The sequence below is a fragment of the Hordeum vulgare genome, chromosome 2H (assembly GCF_904849725.1).
Source record: "Hordeum vulgare subsp. vulgare chromosome 2H, MorexV3_pseudomolecules_assembly, whole genome shotgun sequence".
Classification (NCBI taxonomy): Eukaryota; Viridiplantae; Streptophyta; class Magnoliopsida; order Poales; family Poaceae; genus Hordeum; species Hordeum vulgare.
In genome coordinates this window covers 539,647,222-539,667,747 of record NC_058519.1, presented here as the reverse complement: position 1 = coordinate 539,667,747, position 20,526 = coordinate 539,647,222, and the positions used below count along the sequence as shown (strand labels likewise).

Sequence of the window (20,526 nt, the reverse complement as noted above, 5' to 3'; positions counted from 1 at the left end):
TTGCAGTGTCATACTAAAGGCCGTGGCGTCTCAAGATCCCTGGATCTGGCACTCTTTCTTTGACATGGCCGGATTACACAATGATATGAACGTGCTTCAGCGCTCTTCGGTGTTTGCTAGGCTTGCCGAAGGCAACAGCCCACCGGTGAACTTTACTATCAACGACCACAACTACGACAAAGGATACTACTCGGGTGACGATATCTATCCTTTGTGGACCGCTATTGTCAAGATAATCCCCGATCCTGTCGGAGGGAAGATGAAAAGATTTGCCCAAGAGCAAGAGAGTGCTAGGAAGGATGTCGAGCGTGCCTTTGGTGTTTTGCAATCTCGATGGGGCATCGTTCGGTATCCTGCTAATGCCTGGAGCACGCGGAAACTATGGGAGGTGATGACTGCTTGTGTGATCATGCAAAATATGATCGTAGAAGATGAGCGTCCGGAACGTCTGTACGATCAAGGGTTTCAGTTTCACGGTGAGAATGTTGTGCCTGAGCATGGCGGAGCGGCAAAGTTTGAACAGTTCACCCAGTTTCATCATGACACGCGTGATTGGGAAACTCACGTGCAACTGCAAAATGATTTGTTTGAGCATATGTGTTTCATCATGACATGCGTGATTGGGAAACTCACGTGCAACTGCAAAATGATTTGTTTGAGCATATGTGGGCTCATGTTGTCAACCAATAGATGTATCTTCTTTATTCGGCTTGTAAAACTATGCTATTTTGTTCGGTTGAAACTATGTTATTTTTTATTTAACTATATGTTTGAATTCAAAAATGAGCTATTTGTTGAAATAGGGCGGCCACGCCGACACATATGAGTCGACGCGTTGGACACAGTGCCGATCCAAATCTAAAACAGGACGGACGCCGGACGGACAGCCAGCCCAAACGGACAAAATCGCCGTCCGTTTGAATCGACCCGTTAAAGTTGCTCTAAGGGATTATATCCATTTCAATACCAATCAAACCCCTCCTAAATCCCTGTCAATCGAACAAGGCCTAAGGAGGCGGCAGGAAAAACCAAAGAAGCACGTCTCTGCTGCCCGTGAGGTGGAATTTTCTGATAAGCACCTTCGACAGAATACCTTGCTTATAAGCCTAACCAAAACATGTGTTAACCATAGCTACGCACACTTCACAGGAAAAGGGAAGGGGAGAGCGGTCAGCCGGCACACTGTTAGCAAGAGGGGAACTCTTTTCACAGAACGAACAAAAGGAGAAAGGGAGATGTGGTGCGCGTCGTGCCTGGCGTCCGCCTGCGCGGGCTGCGCCTGCAACCTCTGCTCGTCGGCGGCGGCGTCCGTCACCCGCCGTTCAGCCCGCCTCGCGTACTGCGGCCTTTTCGCGGCCTCCCTTATCCTCTCCTTCCTCCTCCGCCAGTTCGCGGCGCCCCTCCTCCAGCACATCCCATGTATGATTTCCTTATTTTTCGTTCTTTCAATCGCTGATGAGACCGCCCTTGTTGCGATTAGTACCCTGGTATATCTCTGACACTCGGTAGTTGCAACATCTGTTGCGAGATCGTGACGAAATTTTTGAGGGTTTGGTAGCTTAGTGGTGATGATCTGTGGGATTTTGGGATACCTACGAATTAGTGCTCTGATTTATCCATTTTGCGTTCCTCAGCACGCAGTCACGCACATATGTGAACGGTATACCAAATTAGAGGAAATTTTGGGATATCGATGTCTATTTAGTTAATACAGTACTTAAGAGTGGTACTGTCCCTGCTTGCAGAATAGCATAGAATTAGAAAATAAAGTTACTCCTTGTGTAAACTGTGGCACAGTATGGCGATGATAGTGCTTTTTTAATTATTGTTTTAATGAAGAAGGATGAAAGTTGGCATGTCAAAGTTGTGTTTGGTAGTTCTTGGTACTCTATTCACTTCTACATAGTAAGTTCATAACTGTTAACTAGTGCATGGTTTTCGTCGTTGTTAGATAAAGAAAAGGGCCCACTTATATATGCTATTGGGGTTAAATTATATACAAGGTTTTCACTTTCAGTCCTGAGCATTGGCAGAAATAATCATACATGTTTCTAGTTCAATAGCATATGATGTTTTTCTCTTGTTTCCAAACGAAGAAACGTGCCCATTTGTAGATGATTTTATAGTTAACATTGAAGAAATTATTGGTGTTTTCGTGGACAGGAGAAAGCCAAACACTGTCATGTTTCTAGTTCATTATTCACTGTGCCTGTGTTTATGCTTATGTTTATGCCACGGACTCTTAGGCTTAGATGGATAGCCATATAGCAATTTGTTGAAGAATGATTGTAGTAGGAAAATGTAGTAATGGTCCTGTTCACTACAATGTGAAGATCATAGTTGATTTACAAATTTTTAAAGTGTTTCCAGATGATTTAGAGAACTTTAGATTGCCTAGGATTTGTATTATGTGTATGTAATACCGGTAAACACCATCTTGCAGTCTTGTATCCACTGCCGAGAATTCGTGTTTCTACGCGCATATGGTAATCCTCCCGTTATACAGTTATGTACTCCCTCCGACTCCAAAAATTAGGCATAGTTTTGCTGTATAAATTTGTGCTTTGACCATCAGTTAGTCAAATAATATGTCACTTACGTTACACAGAATAGACACCATTAGATCCGTACTCAAAAGCACTTCGGCATGATTACGATCTTGTAGCCATTCACTGAATATTGTAAGAGAGACTAGCAAAAGGACCCGTGCGTTGCAACGGGAAAAAAACAATTATAATCTCCAATGGTGCTGATCATATTATGTCTTTAAAATTTTAGGACATTTCTTGAAATGCATGAACATTTTTTGAATTAGCAACATTTTTTTCAATTGCACTCAAAAAATAACACACAAACTTTTTTTTAAATCATGAACTTTTATTGTTTTCACCAACATTGTTCTCAAAATTATGAACATTTTTCTGAATATGCGAATATTTTTACAAAAATCCTGAGCATTTTTTGAATTCACAAACATTTTATTTTTTCTTCAAACTTTTATTTCAACATTCCCAGTTTTATAAATTGCAAAAGTTTTTCAAAGTTCTAAATTATTTAAACTAAAAAATAGAACAGAAAAATGAAAATAAAAAATGAGACTAAAAACAGAGGCACGAACTGTTTTTAAGATTTTTACACGGACTTTTGTTTAAAATCGTTGACTTTTTTATTTTATGGACATTTTCTCAAAGTTTAAACATTTTTTTATATGCAAATTTTTTTCAAAACTCCTGAGTAGTTTTTGAATTCTAAAAAAAAATATATTTTTTTGAATATTTTATTTTGAAATTCTCAGTTTTTTAAAATTGAGAAAAGTTGTTTGAAGTTCTAAATTATTTAAAGTAGAAAAACAAAATGGAACTGAAAAGAAAAATAAAAAAACTAAACTAAAAAAACAGGCGCCCACGCATGGGCCGGCCCAAACAAGTGTGCTGCATATTTTTCCAACGCCTAGAGCGTAATATAGGAGGTGCCTACATGGGCCGGCCCAGTCCAGAGATTTTTCCTGTTTGAAACGTTTTTTATGACTTATAGGTGGCATTGGTGGGTAATTTTAGTCAACTTTAAGGGCAATTTGGATGACGTACGGAAGAAGCACTATTTGCTTTATTAGTAGGTAAGATAAGATTTACGGTCAAAGCATGAATTTGGACTGTCAAACTACATCTTTTTGGAGTCGGAGGGAGTACCATCTAAGGAGTCGGTGGCAGTGGCGGTGCAAGGATCAAAAGTCTGTGATGTCATTTCAAATATGTGATGTCAAATACATATGTTTTCACAAAATTTATAAAAAGAAATACATGATTTATACTTGTGTACAAAGGATTTGTCAAAAACCTGTCTGGTCAATTGACCACACTCCTCTCTACGTGGCTTCGCCACTGGTCGGTGGGACTACCATCCAAGACAACCAGTTTACAGATTTATGTTCATGTAAATTATAAGTTTATGATTTTATGTGATCAGTAGGTAATTCATACCTGTGTAGTATTACACTCAAAAGGTCTAATGTGTGCTGTGTCCGTCCATTAAACATCCAAGGTCAAAACCATCTTAGTTCTGTTCAAAGTTCTATGTTCTGTTACTGAGTGTAATCCCTTGATTATGTTCGAAACTTATTTTTGGCAACCAAAATTCTTGATGTTTGTTATTTATTCATTTGATGGGGTACCCTGAACTTCGTTGTTATGATGCCCTTGTTACATAGGCGTTTTGGGGCTAAACCCCATACGGCAGTTGGCTAGATCAACCAGTCAATGCTTAGTTCTAATAACCGGACTACTTAGGAAACAAATCAGCAGAGGCCCTGATTCAATGTATCAGTTGAGCAATGTATTCTCTAGTCGTCAGGTTAATATTCTACTTCAAGTTGTATTCTAGGAGTATAAAAGAAGAGGCAGCTTGACTAGGAAATCATCAAGAAATAAACAGATTAGTCCCCCCTGTAAAACAACAACAGATTAGTTCCCAAAATCCCCAGTTGTTCGGAGCATTGTATGACGGCTGGGAATAGCCTCTGTGCGCACAATGTCAAACGTCGGTGTTTGGCAAGGGAAATGTGTGATGAAGGATCTGTACGCTTGGTACATGGAGTAGTTCACTTAGCGCATAAGAAAGATATGCAGTCACAAACGTGGAAAGGGTTACATTGGATATGTATAATGGAGCAAACTCTGGTGGGATCCATGGCTGGTTGCATATAAGGGTTACAAGAAGTATATCAGAGAAGGACCATTGAGACATTAGTTTCAGGATCATATAAGTGCCCTAGTCTATACTAATACAAAAAACACAGATTTTGTGGATCTAGAGCATCTTGCCCCATCATCTAATTGGAGGGGAAGTTAGGCCCTGATTGTGCTTAAATCCATTAGTTGGCCAGATCAATCCACATAACTGTGTTTCCTTCTTGGGAGTGTTTGCGTTATCTGAATACTCAACACATACCTGTTGTATACCCGTTTATTGAGTACAGTTTATTGTCTTGTGAAATTGGTATTTCCACTTTTCCAGGGATAAATACGTTCGATCATACGCCACCAGAAGAATGGTTTCAAATGAATGCCGTTCTTCGTCTCAGCTTGGGCAATTTCCTGTTTTTTGCAATATTTGCTCTCACGATGATTGGTGTCAAAGACCAGAACGATCGGCGAGACGCATGGCACCATGGTGGTTGGATTGCAAAGTTTGCTATCTGGGTTGTTCTTGTTGTTCTTATGTTCTTTGTACCGAACATTGTAGTTAGTGTTTATGGTAAGCTCTTTATTTGCTGTTCATATCATATATTGTTTTTATTTGCATAGCAATCTTGATCATTTTTCTTCCTCAAAAAAAAAAAAACTTGATCATGTTTATGTGTGTTTTCCCTTGGTCGGTTGCTCGGTTGGGGGTGTGCTCTAGAGACTAATAACTAATTTCAACTTAGCAAGAATTTACTTTGAACTTTAGTGTTTAGAGTCTACACAGGATGAAGATTCTATCATGGATTAAGATTCAGTGATCTTATCAAGCTTCAGCAACTGCAAGTTTCACACAGGAATTGCAAATCTGGGAGCATAAACATATTGTAGTTAGGGCTTTTGTTTATTGTGTAGTTGTTTCCATAGACTGGGGATCTTCGTAGGCTGTGAACCAGTGAAAATTATATGGGCTTAATGGCCTTACCAGTGAGTCTGGGTGAAATAGGTTAATCTTTCATTCCAGAAACCAGCACACATATGCTATTGGGATAACTTCACCTCGGGTAGCAAGACTGTAACTCAAATGGTGTTTGGTTCTTTAGTCCTCTAACCACGTGACTTAAACCATACAATCAAGGAGTTCCTAAAAATCTATGGGGGTTGGACAAGCTAATGTGCACTTATGTTAATATGACCTGCATCCTGTAATTCTTGGAGAACTTCCTTACTACACAGGTTTGGATGAACTAGGGGCATATAATACCACATGCAGATTTCGGTTACATAATTTGACAACTGACTGAATTTTGGTAGAGAACTTCATATAGACAAGACCACGTTGAGGAGTACCACCTCAATTTTAATTTTAATTTTGGTTTTATATCAAAATCAAAGAGGTTGATGGTTGCGGCAGCTAATTGACAGTTTGTGCTATATATACCCTATTCCAGATCCCTGATGAACCGGTTACATATAGCATGTTTATTGAGGCTCTGGGATTTTTCTTTGCAGAGATATTGTCAAAGTTTGGATCTGGCTTGTTCCTTCTGGTACAAGTTGTGATGCTTTTAGACTTCACAAATAATTGGAATGACTCTTGGGTTGAGAAGGATGAGCAAAAGTGGTGAGTGCGGCATGCATCGGCTAGTATTGCTTGTGTTGTTCCTATCACTGATTCTGTCATCTTATGTAATGTTCAGGGAAATAGCTTTGTTGGTGGTGACTGTGATTTGCTATCTCTCCACCTTTGCCTTCTCCGGTGTGCTCTTCATGTGGTTCAATCCCTCTGATCATGATTGTGGTCTCAATGTGTTCTTTATTGTCTTGACAATGATTCTTGCTTTTGCATTTGCAATAATTGCTTTGCACCCCCAGGTGACATACTACTTTTTTTTTTGAACTGAGGTGACATAGTACTTTCTCTCTGGATATACCGACTGGTGGAGTTCGGGATGAAAATTAGGGGAGGGTTGTAGGGTTGATGCATAAATTGGTCCATTTAGGTGTGACCAGATTGAAGCTTAACAACTGTCTCCTATGTTCAGAATTGTAAGACGTTTTGGATATTTCAATATGGACTACATACAGACTGAAATGAGTGAACAGACACACTAAAATGCGTCTATATACATCTGATTTCGAGAAAAGTTAGAACATATAATTCAGAATGGAGGGAGTAACATAGAAGTACTAGTCAATGGAATTGCACAACTAGTTTAGAAATCATTGTCGCGTGATATTTTCTTGTGGTTTGGAAACCTTCATTGCGTAGTACAAGAAAATGAAACTGATTTTTGTTGTTTGCTTTATGTGCCATCTTCATGTGGACATCATTTTTTTAGCAACGCAGACTAAAAGAGAGAGGGGGGGGGGGGGGGGGGGGTTAACACCTCTGAAAATGTCTAGTAATTCTCCCATTGAACACAAAATGTGCTTCTACCGTATGTTTGTTCTCCACATTTGAGTCAAAGCTAGTGTCACGTATTTAGTTTAGTATTGGTACTTGAAGAAATACTTTTGTACTTTTCTGTTCATATGTAATGCTGTTTCCTTGTCCAGGTCAATGGGAGCGTTATGCCTGCCTCAGTCATTTCTGTTTACTGTGCATACCTGTGCTACACTAGTCTGTCGAGTGAACCATATGACTATGCGTGCAACGGGCTTCACATGCACTCTAAGCAGGTCTCGATGAGCGCCCTTGTCCTTGGGATGCTCACCACCGTGCTCTCTGTAGTCTACTCTGCCGTTCGTGCTGGATCTTCCACTACTTTCCTTTCGCCACCGTCGTCTCCTAGATCTGGTAAGAATGTTCTTCCAGTTACAGTATATGAAATACTGTAGTGCCCTTATGCCTGTCTTACACATGCTGATCGACGATGCAACAGGTGCGAGGAACCCTTTGCTCGGTGATGCCAATGTGGAGGAGGGGAAAGGCAGCAGCGAGGGAAGTGAGGCGCGCCCCGTGAGCTATTCTTACACCTTCTTCCACCTTATATTCGCCCTGGCGAGCATGTACTCGGCCATGCTTCTGACGGGCTGGACAAGCGCCACTTCAGAGAGGTCGGAACTGATGGATGTCGGATGGACGACCGTCTGGGTGCGCATCTGCACGGAGTGGTCTACTGCAGCGCTGTACATCTGGACCCTTGTTGCTCCGCTGCTCTTTCCTGACCGGGATTTCTCATGAGCCTGTCCGTTGCAGTTCATCGCAGATTATTCATGAAATGGTCTGCTTTGAAAGAGCTAGCAAAATACATGTGTGTATATATGTCCAACATACTTGTTGCCTTTGAAAGTATCTACTAGGTTGTACTACCTCCGTTCCTAAATATAAGCCTTTTTAAAGATTTCACTGGGGACTATATACGGAGCAAAATAAGCAAATCTATACTTTAATGTATGTCTATATACATCCGTATATAGTTTTCTAGTGAGAACTCTTAAAAGACTTATATTTAGGAACAGAGGGAGTAATTGTGAAATCAGTTGCTATGTATGTAAGTAATACTTTGAAGTTAGCATTGGTCGCTCTCATGATGCATGCAAAATGGGGATATCGTCTGAATGAAAATGTTTGGGGGCATCCAACTTTGCTTATGTTATTTTGCTCAGGGTTTAGGGATGACGATGATGCCTTTTAGGGAGTAGTGATGACGATGACATCTATGTGCCGTCTCGGTGAGACCCTCTTAGGAGTGATGTATGGGGTATCTTAGGCCAACTTCATCGCGTGACCCCATCCTGTCTGGCCCCGTTCGTTTGGGGTAAAAGGAACAAACTGGTCGGTCCAGCGCGAGACGGTCTGGGCCCATCTTGTCTGTTTTGTGTCCGGGACAACCCATTTCGAACGCAAACTTACGCGGGGTTAGGGTCGCGGCGAACAGCAAACGAGCGCTCGCTCGTCCGCGTGGGGACCGCGTGGCAGGCGGCCACCTACCTCCCACCCACCCACATCAATGTGCACGAGCGGTCAGGCCCGTCTGTCATCCGCCCAGGGAACGGTCGCGATCCTTCTTAAATGAGGAAGCCATGGACCGGTTGTCGTCCACACTTTCCACTACACCCCGCGGCCTCCTCGAAACCCGACACACAAACCCTAGCCTCGAACTCGCCGGCTGGCCGCCTCGCGGCCATGAGGCTCTGGAACTACGGCCACAAGGGAAAGCATGACCGCGAGGCTGGCTCCTCGTCGGGACACCGTCGCGGCTCCGTGAAGGAGGAGGTCGCATCGCCACCGCGCCGGGCCTCCGCGCCTGCTCCCTTTGCCATCGAGCCTAGGCCCGCTGGCCAGCGCGACCGGCAGTACCTCAACGCTGAGGTATGCCGGCGCTACTCGGAGACGAGGACACCGGTCCCGTGGAGCGACGTTCACCTCCCCAACAACTGGTACCTCTCCGCCGATTGGGTCCCGATCCCGCCGGTGCCGACGAGCGGCCGTGCGCGCCGCGACGAGATCGAGCGACGTCGCTTCCTCTCGACTACCTATACTACGACGATAGGTACGCCGCCGACTCCACCCTCTGGGACACGTGACTCGGCGACGAGCATGACGTGCGACGCGCCTCGTACTTCGCCGACACGGTGTCGGGGCCGCGGCGGGCACGAGAGGTGCGCGGGCGTACACGGGTGCGTGGCCTCACGCCCACACCGTCGCCTTCCCCGTCTCCGTCACCACCTCCACCTCCTCGCATGACAGCGCAGGAGGAGGCCCGGCTCATGCAGCGTGTCATGGAGGACTCCATGCTGCACACATGATGAACGCCAATGGCCGGGCCTAGAGGACGAGATGGCCCTCTCTGCGGCCGGCGACGTCGCCATCCCGGAGCTGATGGAGGAGGAGGTGATGGAGGACGCCCCGGTGGCCGTGTTCCCTCCGGATCTGGTGGGCCAGCAGTGGAGCTGGTCGTGCACGGCATCGGAGATGGTGCATGAAGTGGGGGGCGTGAACTGGTGCCCCACGCCGTCGCGGTCACCGGAGCAGGACGCCTCGCGCACGGGAGGAGGTGCTGCAGGCACCTGCCAGCTTCCAGCCCATCCCCGCGCACCACGAACCGCCGGTCCACCTTTGGACGCCGCCGGCCTACGTCGACCTCGTCAGCGACGACGAGACACCGGTGCCCGCGGCATCGAGGGGCGTTTTTTTTTATGTTAATTATGTCAACGATGCTGAAACTGGGCCGTTTTGTGGCCGTGTCCCTTAATGTTATGTTTTAAGTTTTTTTTAACTGTGTTTATTTACTTTTTATTTAAGTTTTGCTATTTTAATCAGGTCCAACACGGACATGATTTGGGATGCATGCACGACCCAACGAACAGAAGCAGACATGGACAAACCCATTACCGCTCCAAACAAACAAAATCCGACCAAATCAGACGTCCGTTTAGGATCGCGCGGTGGAGTTGGGCTTATGTGTGCTACTCGCTGATTGTGATGGCTTTTTGCCCGGTTTTCATAATTAGCTGGGCAATCACGTACAAAGGAACGATGCTCAATGTCTTCACGAGGACGATTTTCCTGCAGCTTGCTCGCCTGACTCAACTTGAATGAGTAGACCTGTCCTCCCATCGGCTCCACGAGTGATCCCGGAGGCGCTTGCGTCTCTGACCTACCTGCGTGATTGAACGTGCCCAACAATCAGCTACTCTGTATTTAAATAATTGTATTCTTTTCGTTTTTAAATATAATTTTTTTAAAGATTTTATTAAAAGACTATATACAAGTAAAATGAGTGAATCTATATCTTAAAATATGTCTATATACATCCGTATGTAGTTCATTAGTCGAACTTTAAAAAAAATTATATTTAAAAACGAAAAGAGTAGTTGAGAAAACTAATTTAGTTTTTTTCAACTATAATTATTTAAATACAGAGAGTACAATAATGAGGGGTCGGGTATACCATAGAGTGACACAGTCTAAATCGCGTCTAAATCTACATACAACTGCGCATTTGGCCATCAGGCTATGTAAGTTGACTATGGAACAACGGAGTAGTTGGCTTTTGCACTTTTTCATGACAACCTTTTGCTTGTGTCAGCCAGTGAGCCACAAAAAGTCTGCTGCGCTCGTGCAACAAAAGGAGTACGCACTGGACGAGGATTGGGTGAAGCGACTTTTTCGAAATAAAGGAGCATGCGTCTGCTTCTAGAAGGGGAGCTGGCTTTTGTACGACTCACTCCACGATCTATCGGAATCGGAGTCGTTGCATCGATACGACTTGGCCGCTCCTTTCTTGGCAGACAAGGGACCGTGGAGACCGGGGCGGTGGACTAACGGTGACACACAAGCCTATCTTCAACGGCTCTGGGCTCTGGCTCTCAGCCGCTTTCGCGCCAAAATGGGATATGCGCGTGTGGACCGTGGAATGTTTGGTCTCTGTTTATTCGGACGTACGTCCACCGACAGGGTCCGGGAAGGGGGAATCTTGACGATCCAACAGGAAACCAAATCGAGGGGAAAAGAAATGCCCATCTTCAAGATTATTGTGCCCGTATTCTCCCTCCCTCTCTTGACTTGATGTGCCGTGTGAAAAGAAAACGGGAGTTTTATAGTGAAGGAAAGGAACATCTTGGGGCTGTTTGATTTCCAGCCTAAGTTGCCACGCCTAACCTTAGTCATGTCACAATACCTTAGACATGTGTTTGGTTCATTGTCACACTTGTGGCTTGCCACACTTTTCTAGTTATATGGTCCACATGTCATACATTTAATTTTTTTGCCAAATCTTGTCACACTTGCGGTGTTTATTTTGTTAGCCATACTTTTTGTGACAGCCACACTTTGCCTAAGGTTAGTTGTGGTAAAGTTAGTCATGAAACAAACATGCCCCTTATGTTGGAACGAAGCTTCAACCAGGAAAAGGCGGTACTGAGGAAACACACAATTTTTTTAGAGCACCACGTGTGACGTCCTCGCGAGGAAGAGCATCATTGCCGCTGAGGATGCCGGTTGCTCTCTGCGCACCGCGGTCATGGAGACTGTTGACCACCTGCTTTTTGCCTGTCCTTTCGCGGTGAACCCGACGTGTGGTCTGTCCCTCACGCCTCTGTGGAGGAGCTGGCTGCCCTCGCCACGACGGCTGCCTCCGTGGTTCGGTCGCGTGTGGAGTTCGTCTTCCTGTGCCGTTGGCAGCTCTGGAAACACCGAAACACAATGGTCTTCCAGCGGCAGGAACCCTCCTTGGGTCGCGTGTCGAGCTGCTGCCGAGAAGACGCGGCTCTGTGTGTTGGAAACCCGACCGCGGCCCACCACACACAGGAGGACAACCGCCTGGACCGATTCCTACGGTGACCGCGTCGCCCACGCTCGCGGTGATCACGGTGCCCACGCCCGCGCTCTCGCCCTCGACTCCACGCACGGCGTGATCGCCTCTTATTCTGTACAGTCAGTTGTAACAAACCTAGCTTAGTGCCTGTACCTCTGTATATTTAAACTATCGTGTACAACAGAAGGAATGCAACGATTATTCCCTCAATCTATCTTGGTATCAGACGTTCAGGTTCCCGCACTCTCATCATGAGCTCTACGACGTGATCCAGTCGCCCGAGTCCACGGCGTATCATCTCTGACGGCAGCTGGAGGTCTTCTTCCGTGACAACGCCGCCGACCGCGTTGTGCACATCAGCGCTGAGTTCCGCGCCACGGTCCAGGGCGACATGACCGTGGCCTAGTACTGCCGTCGTCTCCAGCAACTCGCCACTGCCCTCGCTGACGTTGGCGAACTGGTCTCCGACCGTTCGCTCACTCTGCAGCTTGTCCGTGGGCTCAACCAGCGGTTCCACACCATGGCCACGTTGCTGCCCATGCAGCAGCCCTTCCCCACCTTCGTGCAGGCCAGGTCGCGGCTGATCCTGGAAGAAATCAGCATTACCGAACGCGAGCGGACTGCCGGCGCCACCGCGCTGGGTGTCCATCATGGTGCTGGTTCTTCCTCCGGCGATCTCCTCCACCACCCTCGCCATCTAACAAGGGGAAGGCGCCCGCCTCCGGGGGCTCGTTCCATGATCGCCACCGCGGCGGCCGCGGACGTGGCCATGGCTCCCAACGCGCCTCGTCCAGCTCCCACGCCGGTCGCGCCCCTCCCAGTCAGCAGCCGTGGCTGGGTTACTTCGCTCCCTGGGGCTCCCCTGCACCGTTGCCGTAGCCGTGGCGCTCCCCCTGGGTGCCGCCGAATCCGCAGGCGTTCTCAGCCCACGCCCACCCGCGCCCCAGCAAGCGTACCAGGTGGATCAACAGGGCATGATGGCCCACGCCTTCGCCAACCTCCAGATGCAGCAACCGCCCAGCAGCTCGGAGTGGCTCATGGACACTGGCGCCACTAGCCACATCGCCGGCTCCTCACGTAACCTCACCAAACTCATCTGCTCTTCATCGCATCGTCCTCTTCCCATTACCGTTGGCAATGGTTCATCGATTCATGTTGTTGCTACCGGTTCCACCACTCTTTCTCCCCACCCCTTTCACCTTAATGACATCTTGATCTCTCCCCAAATTATAAAAAACCTCATCTCTGTTCGTCGTTTTACTCGTGATAATTGGTGTATTGTGTCTTTTGACCCGTTTGACTTTTCTGTGAAGGACATGGCAACGGGGAAGATTCCCATGAGGTCCAATAGCGCCGACAACTTGTACCCGTTCCTCCCACAACCTAGCGGTCCTCTGGCGTTTTCCGTTTCTAGTAATAGCGACATTTGGCACTTGCGGCTCGGCCACCCCAGTCGTGCCTCCCTTTCCGTTTTAGAAAATACTTTCTTCGGTTCATGTAATAATGATATGCCAGGCCCCTCACTTTGTGGCTCTTGTAAGCTTGGAAAGCACACGCGTTTACCATTTTCTACATCTACTTCTCGTACTACTGCCCCTTTCCAACTTATTCATTGCGATTTGTGGACATCTCCCGTGTGCTCTTTCTCAGGCTACCAATACTACCTCGTTGTTTTAGACGATTTTACTCATTACTCGTGGGTTTTCCCCTTGCGCAACAAGTCTGACACGAGTGCCACCCTCCAACGCTTCTTTGCCTATGTTTCCACTCAGTATAACGTTTCTGTCAAGTGTGTGCAGTGCGATAATGGTGGAGAATTCCTTTCCTACTCCCTGCGTGATCACTTCTCCCGCCTGGGTGTTGTCTTCCGCCTCTCCTGCCCTCATACTTCTCCACAGAATGGCGAGGCGGAACACCTCTTACGCACCACAAACGACGTGATCCGCACTGTTCTCGTCCATGCCCACATGCCACCCGAATATTGGGTCGAAGCTCTCCATACCGCCAACCACCTCATCAACCGCCGTCCCTCCTCTGCGGTTAGTAAGCTCACACCCTACTTCCTCCTCCATGAGCAGCACCCTTCGTACAATCACTTTTGTGTGTTTGGGTGCCTCTGTTACCCAAACCTTACCCATCTTACGCCGCACAAATTAGCGCCCCGCTCCACCCCCTGTGTCCTCCTGGGTTACCCCTCAAGCACAAGGGGTACCTCTGCCTCGACAAAAAAAGCCGTCGCGTCTATATCTCCCACCACATGATATTTGATGAGCACACGTTTCCTTTTGCCACCACCGCCACAGAAAATCCTACTCGACTGGCCCGTCCCCCTGACCAGATTCCTCTCCTAGCACATCCCCAGATCATGCCTACCTCGTCTTCCACTCCACCTACCCAGCCGGATCGGGCGCACACGCCTTCACCCATCCCGTGCTGCCAGCTCGCCCCGCGGCCCCACCTACCTACCCTGCCAACCCCACTCCCACCGCTCCTGCCTCCTCTCCCGCGGCAGCTTCGCCCACCACCTCCTCTGCAGCCACTCACGCACCGGCGCCCCATGCAGCCAATACCGTGCCACCTTCCCATGCAGCGGCCCCCGCACCACCTGTTGCCGCCCCTCGCCTCCCACAACACGCCGTTCCCGTACCACCCCCGCGCAATCTGCACACCATGCGCACTCGTGGGAAATCTGGGTTCTCTTTACCCAAACAACACCTCAGTCTCTTCGCCACCACAATCAGTCCTATACCGTCCTCCTATTGCGTCACACTACATGATCTGAATTGGGCCAACGCTATGCTAGAAGAGTACTGTGCGCTGTTGCGGAATGACACTTGGTTGTTGGTTTCTCGTCCTGTTGGTGCTAATGTGGTGAGCGGCAAGTGGATTTTTCACCACAAGTTCCACCCCGACGGCTCTCTGGCGCGGTACAAGGCTCGATGGGTACTTCGCAGTTTCACGCAGCAGGCTGGCGTCGACTACGGGGAGACGTTCAGCCCCGTCGTCAAGCCTTCCAAGATCCGCGCCATCCTCAGTCTCGCCATCGGGAACTCGTGGCCCATCCACCAACTCGACGTCAAGAATGCCTTCCTTCACAGGCATCTCGCCGAGATCGTCTACAGCTTGCAGCCAGCTGGCTTCATCGACTCCTCGCACCCATGGGACGTCTGTAGTCTCAACTGATCGCTCTATGGGCTCAAGCAGGCACCACGCACATGGTTTACTCGCTTCACGTCGTACCTGATGTCCCTGGGATTTCATGAATCCAAAGCGGATTCCTCGTTGTTATCGCTTCATCGTGGCCCTAACACCGTCTATCTCCTTCTCTACGTAGATGATATCATCCTCACCGCCACCACGCCCACATTCCTATAGTCCATAATTTCCTCCCTCCATCGTGAGTTCTCCATGACGGACATGGGACCCCTTCACAATTTTTTGGGCATCAACGTCCACCATACTACCACCGGCCTCCACCTCTCGCAAGAACAATATGCACTCGAGATCCTAGATCGCGCAGGGATGCTGAACTGCAAACCTGTGTCCACACCAGTCGACACCACCGCCAAACTATCCATTGCCGCCAGCTCTTGCTTCCATGATCCATCACTCTACCGCAGTTTGGTCGACGCTCTCCAGTACCTCACCCTTACCCATCCGGATCTCTCCTATGCTGTTCAGCAGTGCTGCCTCTTCACGCATGATCCCAGGGATGCCCATTATCAGATGGTGACGCGCATTCTTCGCTATGTGCGTGGCACTGCTCACCTCGGCCTCCAATTCTACCGCTCCTCTAGCAGCGACCTCACGGCCTACTACGACGCCTATTGGGCGGGGTGCCCTCACACCCGCAAGTCAACCTCCGGCTTCGCTGTCTACCTCGGCTCCAACCTGGTGAGTTGGTCTTTGAAACGCCAGAACACGGTGTCGTGATCTAGCACCGAGGCCGAGTACAGAGGACTCGCCAACGCGGTTGCCGAGACCAGCTGGCTTCGGCAACTTCTCCTCGAGCTCCGTCGACCGTCGTCGCGCGCCACCATCGTCTACTGCGACAACATCTCCGCCATGTACATGTCAGGCAACCTGGTCCAGTATCAGTGTACCAAGCACGTGGAGATTGACCTTCACTTCATCCGGGAGCACGTCTCTCTTGGCGAAGTCCGCGTCCTTCACGTGCCGACGGTATCTCAGTACGCTGACATCTTCACCAAAGGTTTGCCCACCAGTGTGTTTGTCGACTTCTGATCCAGCCTCAATGTTGGCGAGCACCGTGCTTCGGCTACGGGGGGGGGGGGGGGTGGAAACCCGTCCGCAGCCCACACAGAGGAGGAAAACCGCCTGGACCGATTTCTATGGTGACCGCGTCGCCCACGCCCGCGCTCTCACCCATGACTCCACGCACGACGTGATCGCCTCTTATTCTGTGCAGTAAGTTGTAACAAACCTAGCTTAGTGCATGTACCTTCGTATATTTAAACCATCGTGTACAATAGAAGGAATGCAACGATTATTCGCTCAATCTATCTCTCTGACGGGGTCGTCTACCTCAGGGGCGACGCCACGACGTGGCCACCCGACTATATATTCTGTCGACTAGAGCACCTCTTGGGTAGGGGTCACTCGGGATTCTATTTTTCTCCGGTTCGTTGGGGGTGCATGTGCCCTCCCCCCTCAACATTTGGAATTTTGGCCCGCTTCGATCAATAAATTCAGGTGGGAGAAACTCTCCTCCCCCTCCGGTGAATTTTTTAACTCCTCCGGCAAATTTGAACTCGTATCCCAGTTTGGTATTAGGTTCCGTTTGGTTGAGATATGGATTGTGAAAATAAATATGTTGTGAGATGTGGACTGTGAGAAAGTTCATGTATGATGAGAACCCGGAAGGAGTTGAAAATTATCGCAGTTCCGTATTATGCGGTCCAAGAGTTTAGAGTTTAGGATTCGCTTATCAACCTCGTCCATTTAGAATCTGATGAAATATGGGGTGGGGCCCTAGGCCCATCCAACAATTTTTGGAAAAATCTCTAAGGTTCCATGTACTTGTCATGGCAAGTTAGGTGGTGGAAGTTTAGTGCCACTCCGGATTTGAAGAAAGAGTTAGACCTTTTTATAATGGTTCTTCTTCCACATACTACTGAAGCTTGAGAAGAGAAGTGGTTCTCGTGTGCTCCTCCTCCGTCGCTCACCTCGCACCCTCCCCGTGTTTCGTGGATGAGCCGAGCCGAGCTCAGACCTATGACACTCGTGTGCTTGCGCTTAATTTTTTCCGGTCAGGAATGGACAATCCTCGACAAACAAGCCATGATGTGAGATGTCAGATTCTGGGTTGTTGCAGACTCGGACATGTGTCCAACCCACGTCTCTCCGCTCGGTTGCAACTATATATTGGAGGTGTCACACAACCCTAGCCACCATGAAGGACATGTCACATCTGCTCTGCCTCCACGTGCACTTCTGATGTCTACTACACAACTTTATTCTTGTAGATGTTGTTGGGCATCCAAGTGCAGAGTTTTGTAGGAAAATAATAATTTTCCCTCAAGTGGATGACCTAAGGTTTATCAGTCCATGGGGGGTGTAGGATGAATATGGTCTCTCCCAAACAACCTTGCAATCAAATATAAGAAATCTCTTGTGTCCCTAACACACCCAATACAATGGAAAATTGTATAGGTGCACTAATTCGACAAAGAGATGGTGATACAAGTGTAGTATGGATAGTAGAAATAGATTTTTATAATATGAATAAATAAAACAACAAGATAACAAGTGGAAAAAGCGAGCAAAATGTGCAACAAAGAGTCACTCCAAAGTGTCGGCATGTGTTATGTAATCCTGGTGGTTAGGAGGTTAAGATTGATCTCTATCTCTTTGTATAGATATTACTTGGAGATGAATCTAACAACCATCCAACAACCAGATCTTGTAACCCTTCTGTGCTATATATAACACGTAGTGCGTCTCTGCTAAGGCATACGCTTAAACCAAACTTTACATGGTATTCAGAGCCTAGTTCCTCTAGAACATCTCCCTTGCGCCGCCATGTCTTCCTCTAGCTCCTCCGCCGCCGCTGCACCCGTCCTCATACCCATCGTTGAAAAGCTTCACCGCTCCAACTTCAACGTCTGGCGTGCGCAAGCCCTGGCCACCATTCGTGGCGCCCAATTAGTCTCTTACCTCAACCCTAAGAGGGAGGAACCAACACCCAAGCTCGTCGACAAGGACGACAAGCCCACTGATGTGCCCAACCCATCATATGAGATCGATAGGGCTCGTGACTCTCAGGTTCGGAGTCTTATTTTCAATTCCATCTCACCTCCTGTGATGGTTTAGATCGCAAACTGCATCACCACGTCAGCAACATGGACTGTCATTACGGAGATCCTCATCTCCCAGACGCAGGCGGCCATCGTCAACACGAGGATAGCCCTCTCGACCACCAAGAAGGGGAACTCCACCATCTCCGAGTACCTTGGTCACATGAAGGCCCTCAGGGATGAGATGGCTGCCATCGGCAAGCCTCTCTCTGATGACGACATGGTGTCGTACATCCTTGCTGGCCTTGACTTCGACTACATGTCATTTGTCTTCTCGGTCTCCGCCAGGACCGTCGCCATCAAGCCCAACGAGCTCTACTCCCTGCTCACCAACTTCGAGAGTCGTGATACGTCTCCAACGTATCTATAATTTTTGATGGTTCCATGCTATTATCTTGTCAAACTTTGGATGTTTTGTATGCCTTTTATATCTTTTTTGGGACTAACTTATTAACTCAGTGCCAAGTGCCAGTTCCTGTTTTTTCCTTGTTTTTGACCCTTTTCAGAGGAGGATTTTAAACGGTGTCCAAACGGAATAAAACTTCCGAAAAGATTTTTTCTAGAACAGAAGATACGCACGAGACTTGAGAACCAAGGTAGGGGGCCGCACCTAGCAGGCTTGTGGGCCCCCTGTGGCTCGTCTGCCCTACCTATTCTGCCTATAAGTTCAGAAAAATTCCAAAACTGCGTGAGAGATCCACGAAAATACTTTTCCACCGCCGCAAGCTTCTGTCTCCACAATATCCCATCTGGGGCATGTTCTGGTGCCCTGCCGTAGGGGGGATTCGGATACGGAGGGCTTCTCCATCAACACCATGACCTCTCCGATGATGCGTGAGTAGTTCACCATAAACCTTGAGGTCCATAGCTAGTATCTTGATGGCTTCTTCTCTCTCTTGGATCTTCAATACAAAGTTCTCCATGATCTTCATGGAGATCTATCCGATGTAATCTTCTTTGAAGTGTGTTTGTCGAGATCCGATGAATTGTGGATTTATGATCAGATTATCTATGAATCTTATTTGAGTTTCTTCTGATCTCTTATATGCATGCTTTCATATCCTTGTAATTCTCTTCGAGTTGTGGGGTTTGTTTGGCCAACTTGATCTATGATTCTTTCAATGGGAGAAGTGCTTGGCTTTGGGTTTATACCGTGCGGTGACCTCTCCCAGTGACAGAAGGGATAGCAAGGCACGCATCATGTTGTTGCCATCAAGGGTAAAAAGATGGGGCTTTCATCATTGGTTTGAGTTTATCCCTCTACATCATGTCATCTTGCTTAAGGCGTTACTCTATTCGTCATGAACTCAATACACTGAATGCATGCTGGATAGTGATGTTTGCTGTGTATCCCTTGCAACGGCGCGAGAAATAGTTGTGTCGACGGCACCAGGAATCCTTCAGCTACGGCTACGCCTTAAGGGACTTCTTAGGCAAGTATGCAAAGGATTTCCGCCGTGGCCTTGGAGCCTTGCGTTGGTGTTCCCTCGAAGCGGAAAGGGTGATGTAGCACAACGACGGTAAGTATTTCCCTCAGTTTGTGAACCAAGGTATCAATCCAGCGGAAGAGTATCGCAAGATCCTGCACAAACACAAAATCTTGCACCCAACGCTATGAAGGGGTTGTCAATCCCTTATAGATTGTTTGCCAAGTGAGAACTGAAAGCAACAAAGTAACAAAGCAAAGTAAAAGTGGAGATGTAAACGATGGATGTGAATAGACCCGGGGGCCGTAGTGTTTACTAGTGGCTTCTCTCATGAAAGCAAGTAGACGGTGGGTGAACAAATTACTAACGAGCAATTGATAGAACTGTGCAGAGTCGTGACGATATCTATGCAATGATTATTTCTATAGGCATCACGTCCGAAACAAGTAGACCGATACTGTCTGCATCTACTACTATTACTCTACACGTCGGCCGCTATCCAGCATGCATCTAGTGTATTAAGTCCATAAGAACAGAGTAACACCTTAAGCAAGATGACATGATGTAGAGGGATAATCTCGAACCAATGATAAAAACCCCATCTTTTTACCCTTGATGGCAACTGCTTGATGTGTGCCTTGCTGCCCCTACTGCCACTGGGAAAGGTCACCACATGGCAGAACCCAAAACCAAGCACTTCTCCCTTTGCAAGAATCATAGATCTAGTTGGCCAAAAAAAACCCAAGACTCGGGGAGACTTACAAGGATATCAAATCATGCATATAATAAATCAGCAAAGACTCAAATATATATCATAGATAATCTGATCACAAGTCCA

The 20,526-nt window shown here is 47.5% G+C and overlaps 1 protein-coding gene and 1 non-coding gene across 2 annotated transcripts; both read left to right on the top strand.

Annotated features, from left to right (window-relative positions):
* The first annotated feature begins 1,133 nt into the window (after window positions 1–1,133).
* Window positions 1,134–8,276, top strand: LOC123427098 (probable serine incorporator). The gene is made up of 6 exons (XM_045111054.1): window positions 1,134–1,419; window positions 5,014–5,253; window positions 6,192–6,303; window positions 6,380–6,554; window positions 7,239–7,479; window positions 7,565–8,276. Exons 1-6 carry the CDS (start codon window positions 1,236–1,238, stop codon window positions 7,864–7,866), a joined length of 1,254 nt encoding a protein of 417 aa, XP_044966989.1. The 5' UTR covers window positions 1,134–1,235; the 3' UTR covers window positions 7,867–8,276.
* Window positions 8,277–18,463: 10,187 nt separating this feature from the next.
* Window positions 18,464–18,604, top strand: LOC123433786. The gene has a single exon (XR_006625098.1). It is a non-coding gene; the product is annotated as a small nucleolar RNA Z247 (small nucleolar RNA).
* The last annotated feature ends 1,922 nt before the right edge of the window (window positions 18,605–20,526 follow it).

Coding starts and splice junctions, on each gene's coding strand:
- LOC123427098 (XM_045111054.1), top strand. CDS start 1,236: ATGTGGTGCGCGTCGTGCCTGGCGTCCGCCTGCGCGGGCTGCGCCTGC. Junction 1,420..5,013: donor CCTCCTCCAGCACATCCCAT/GTATGATTTCCT, acceptor CCACTTTTCCAG/GGATAAATACGTTCGATCAT. Junction 5,254..6,191: donor CATTGTAGTTAGTGTTTATG/GTAAGCTCTTTA, acceptor TTTTCTTTGCAG/AGATATTGTCAAAGTTTGGA.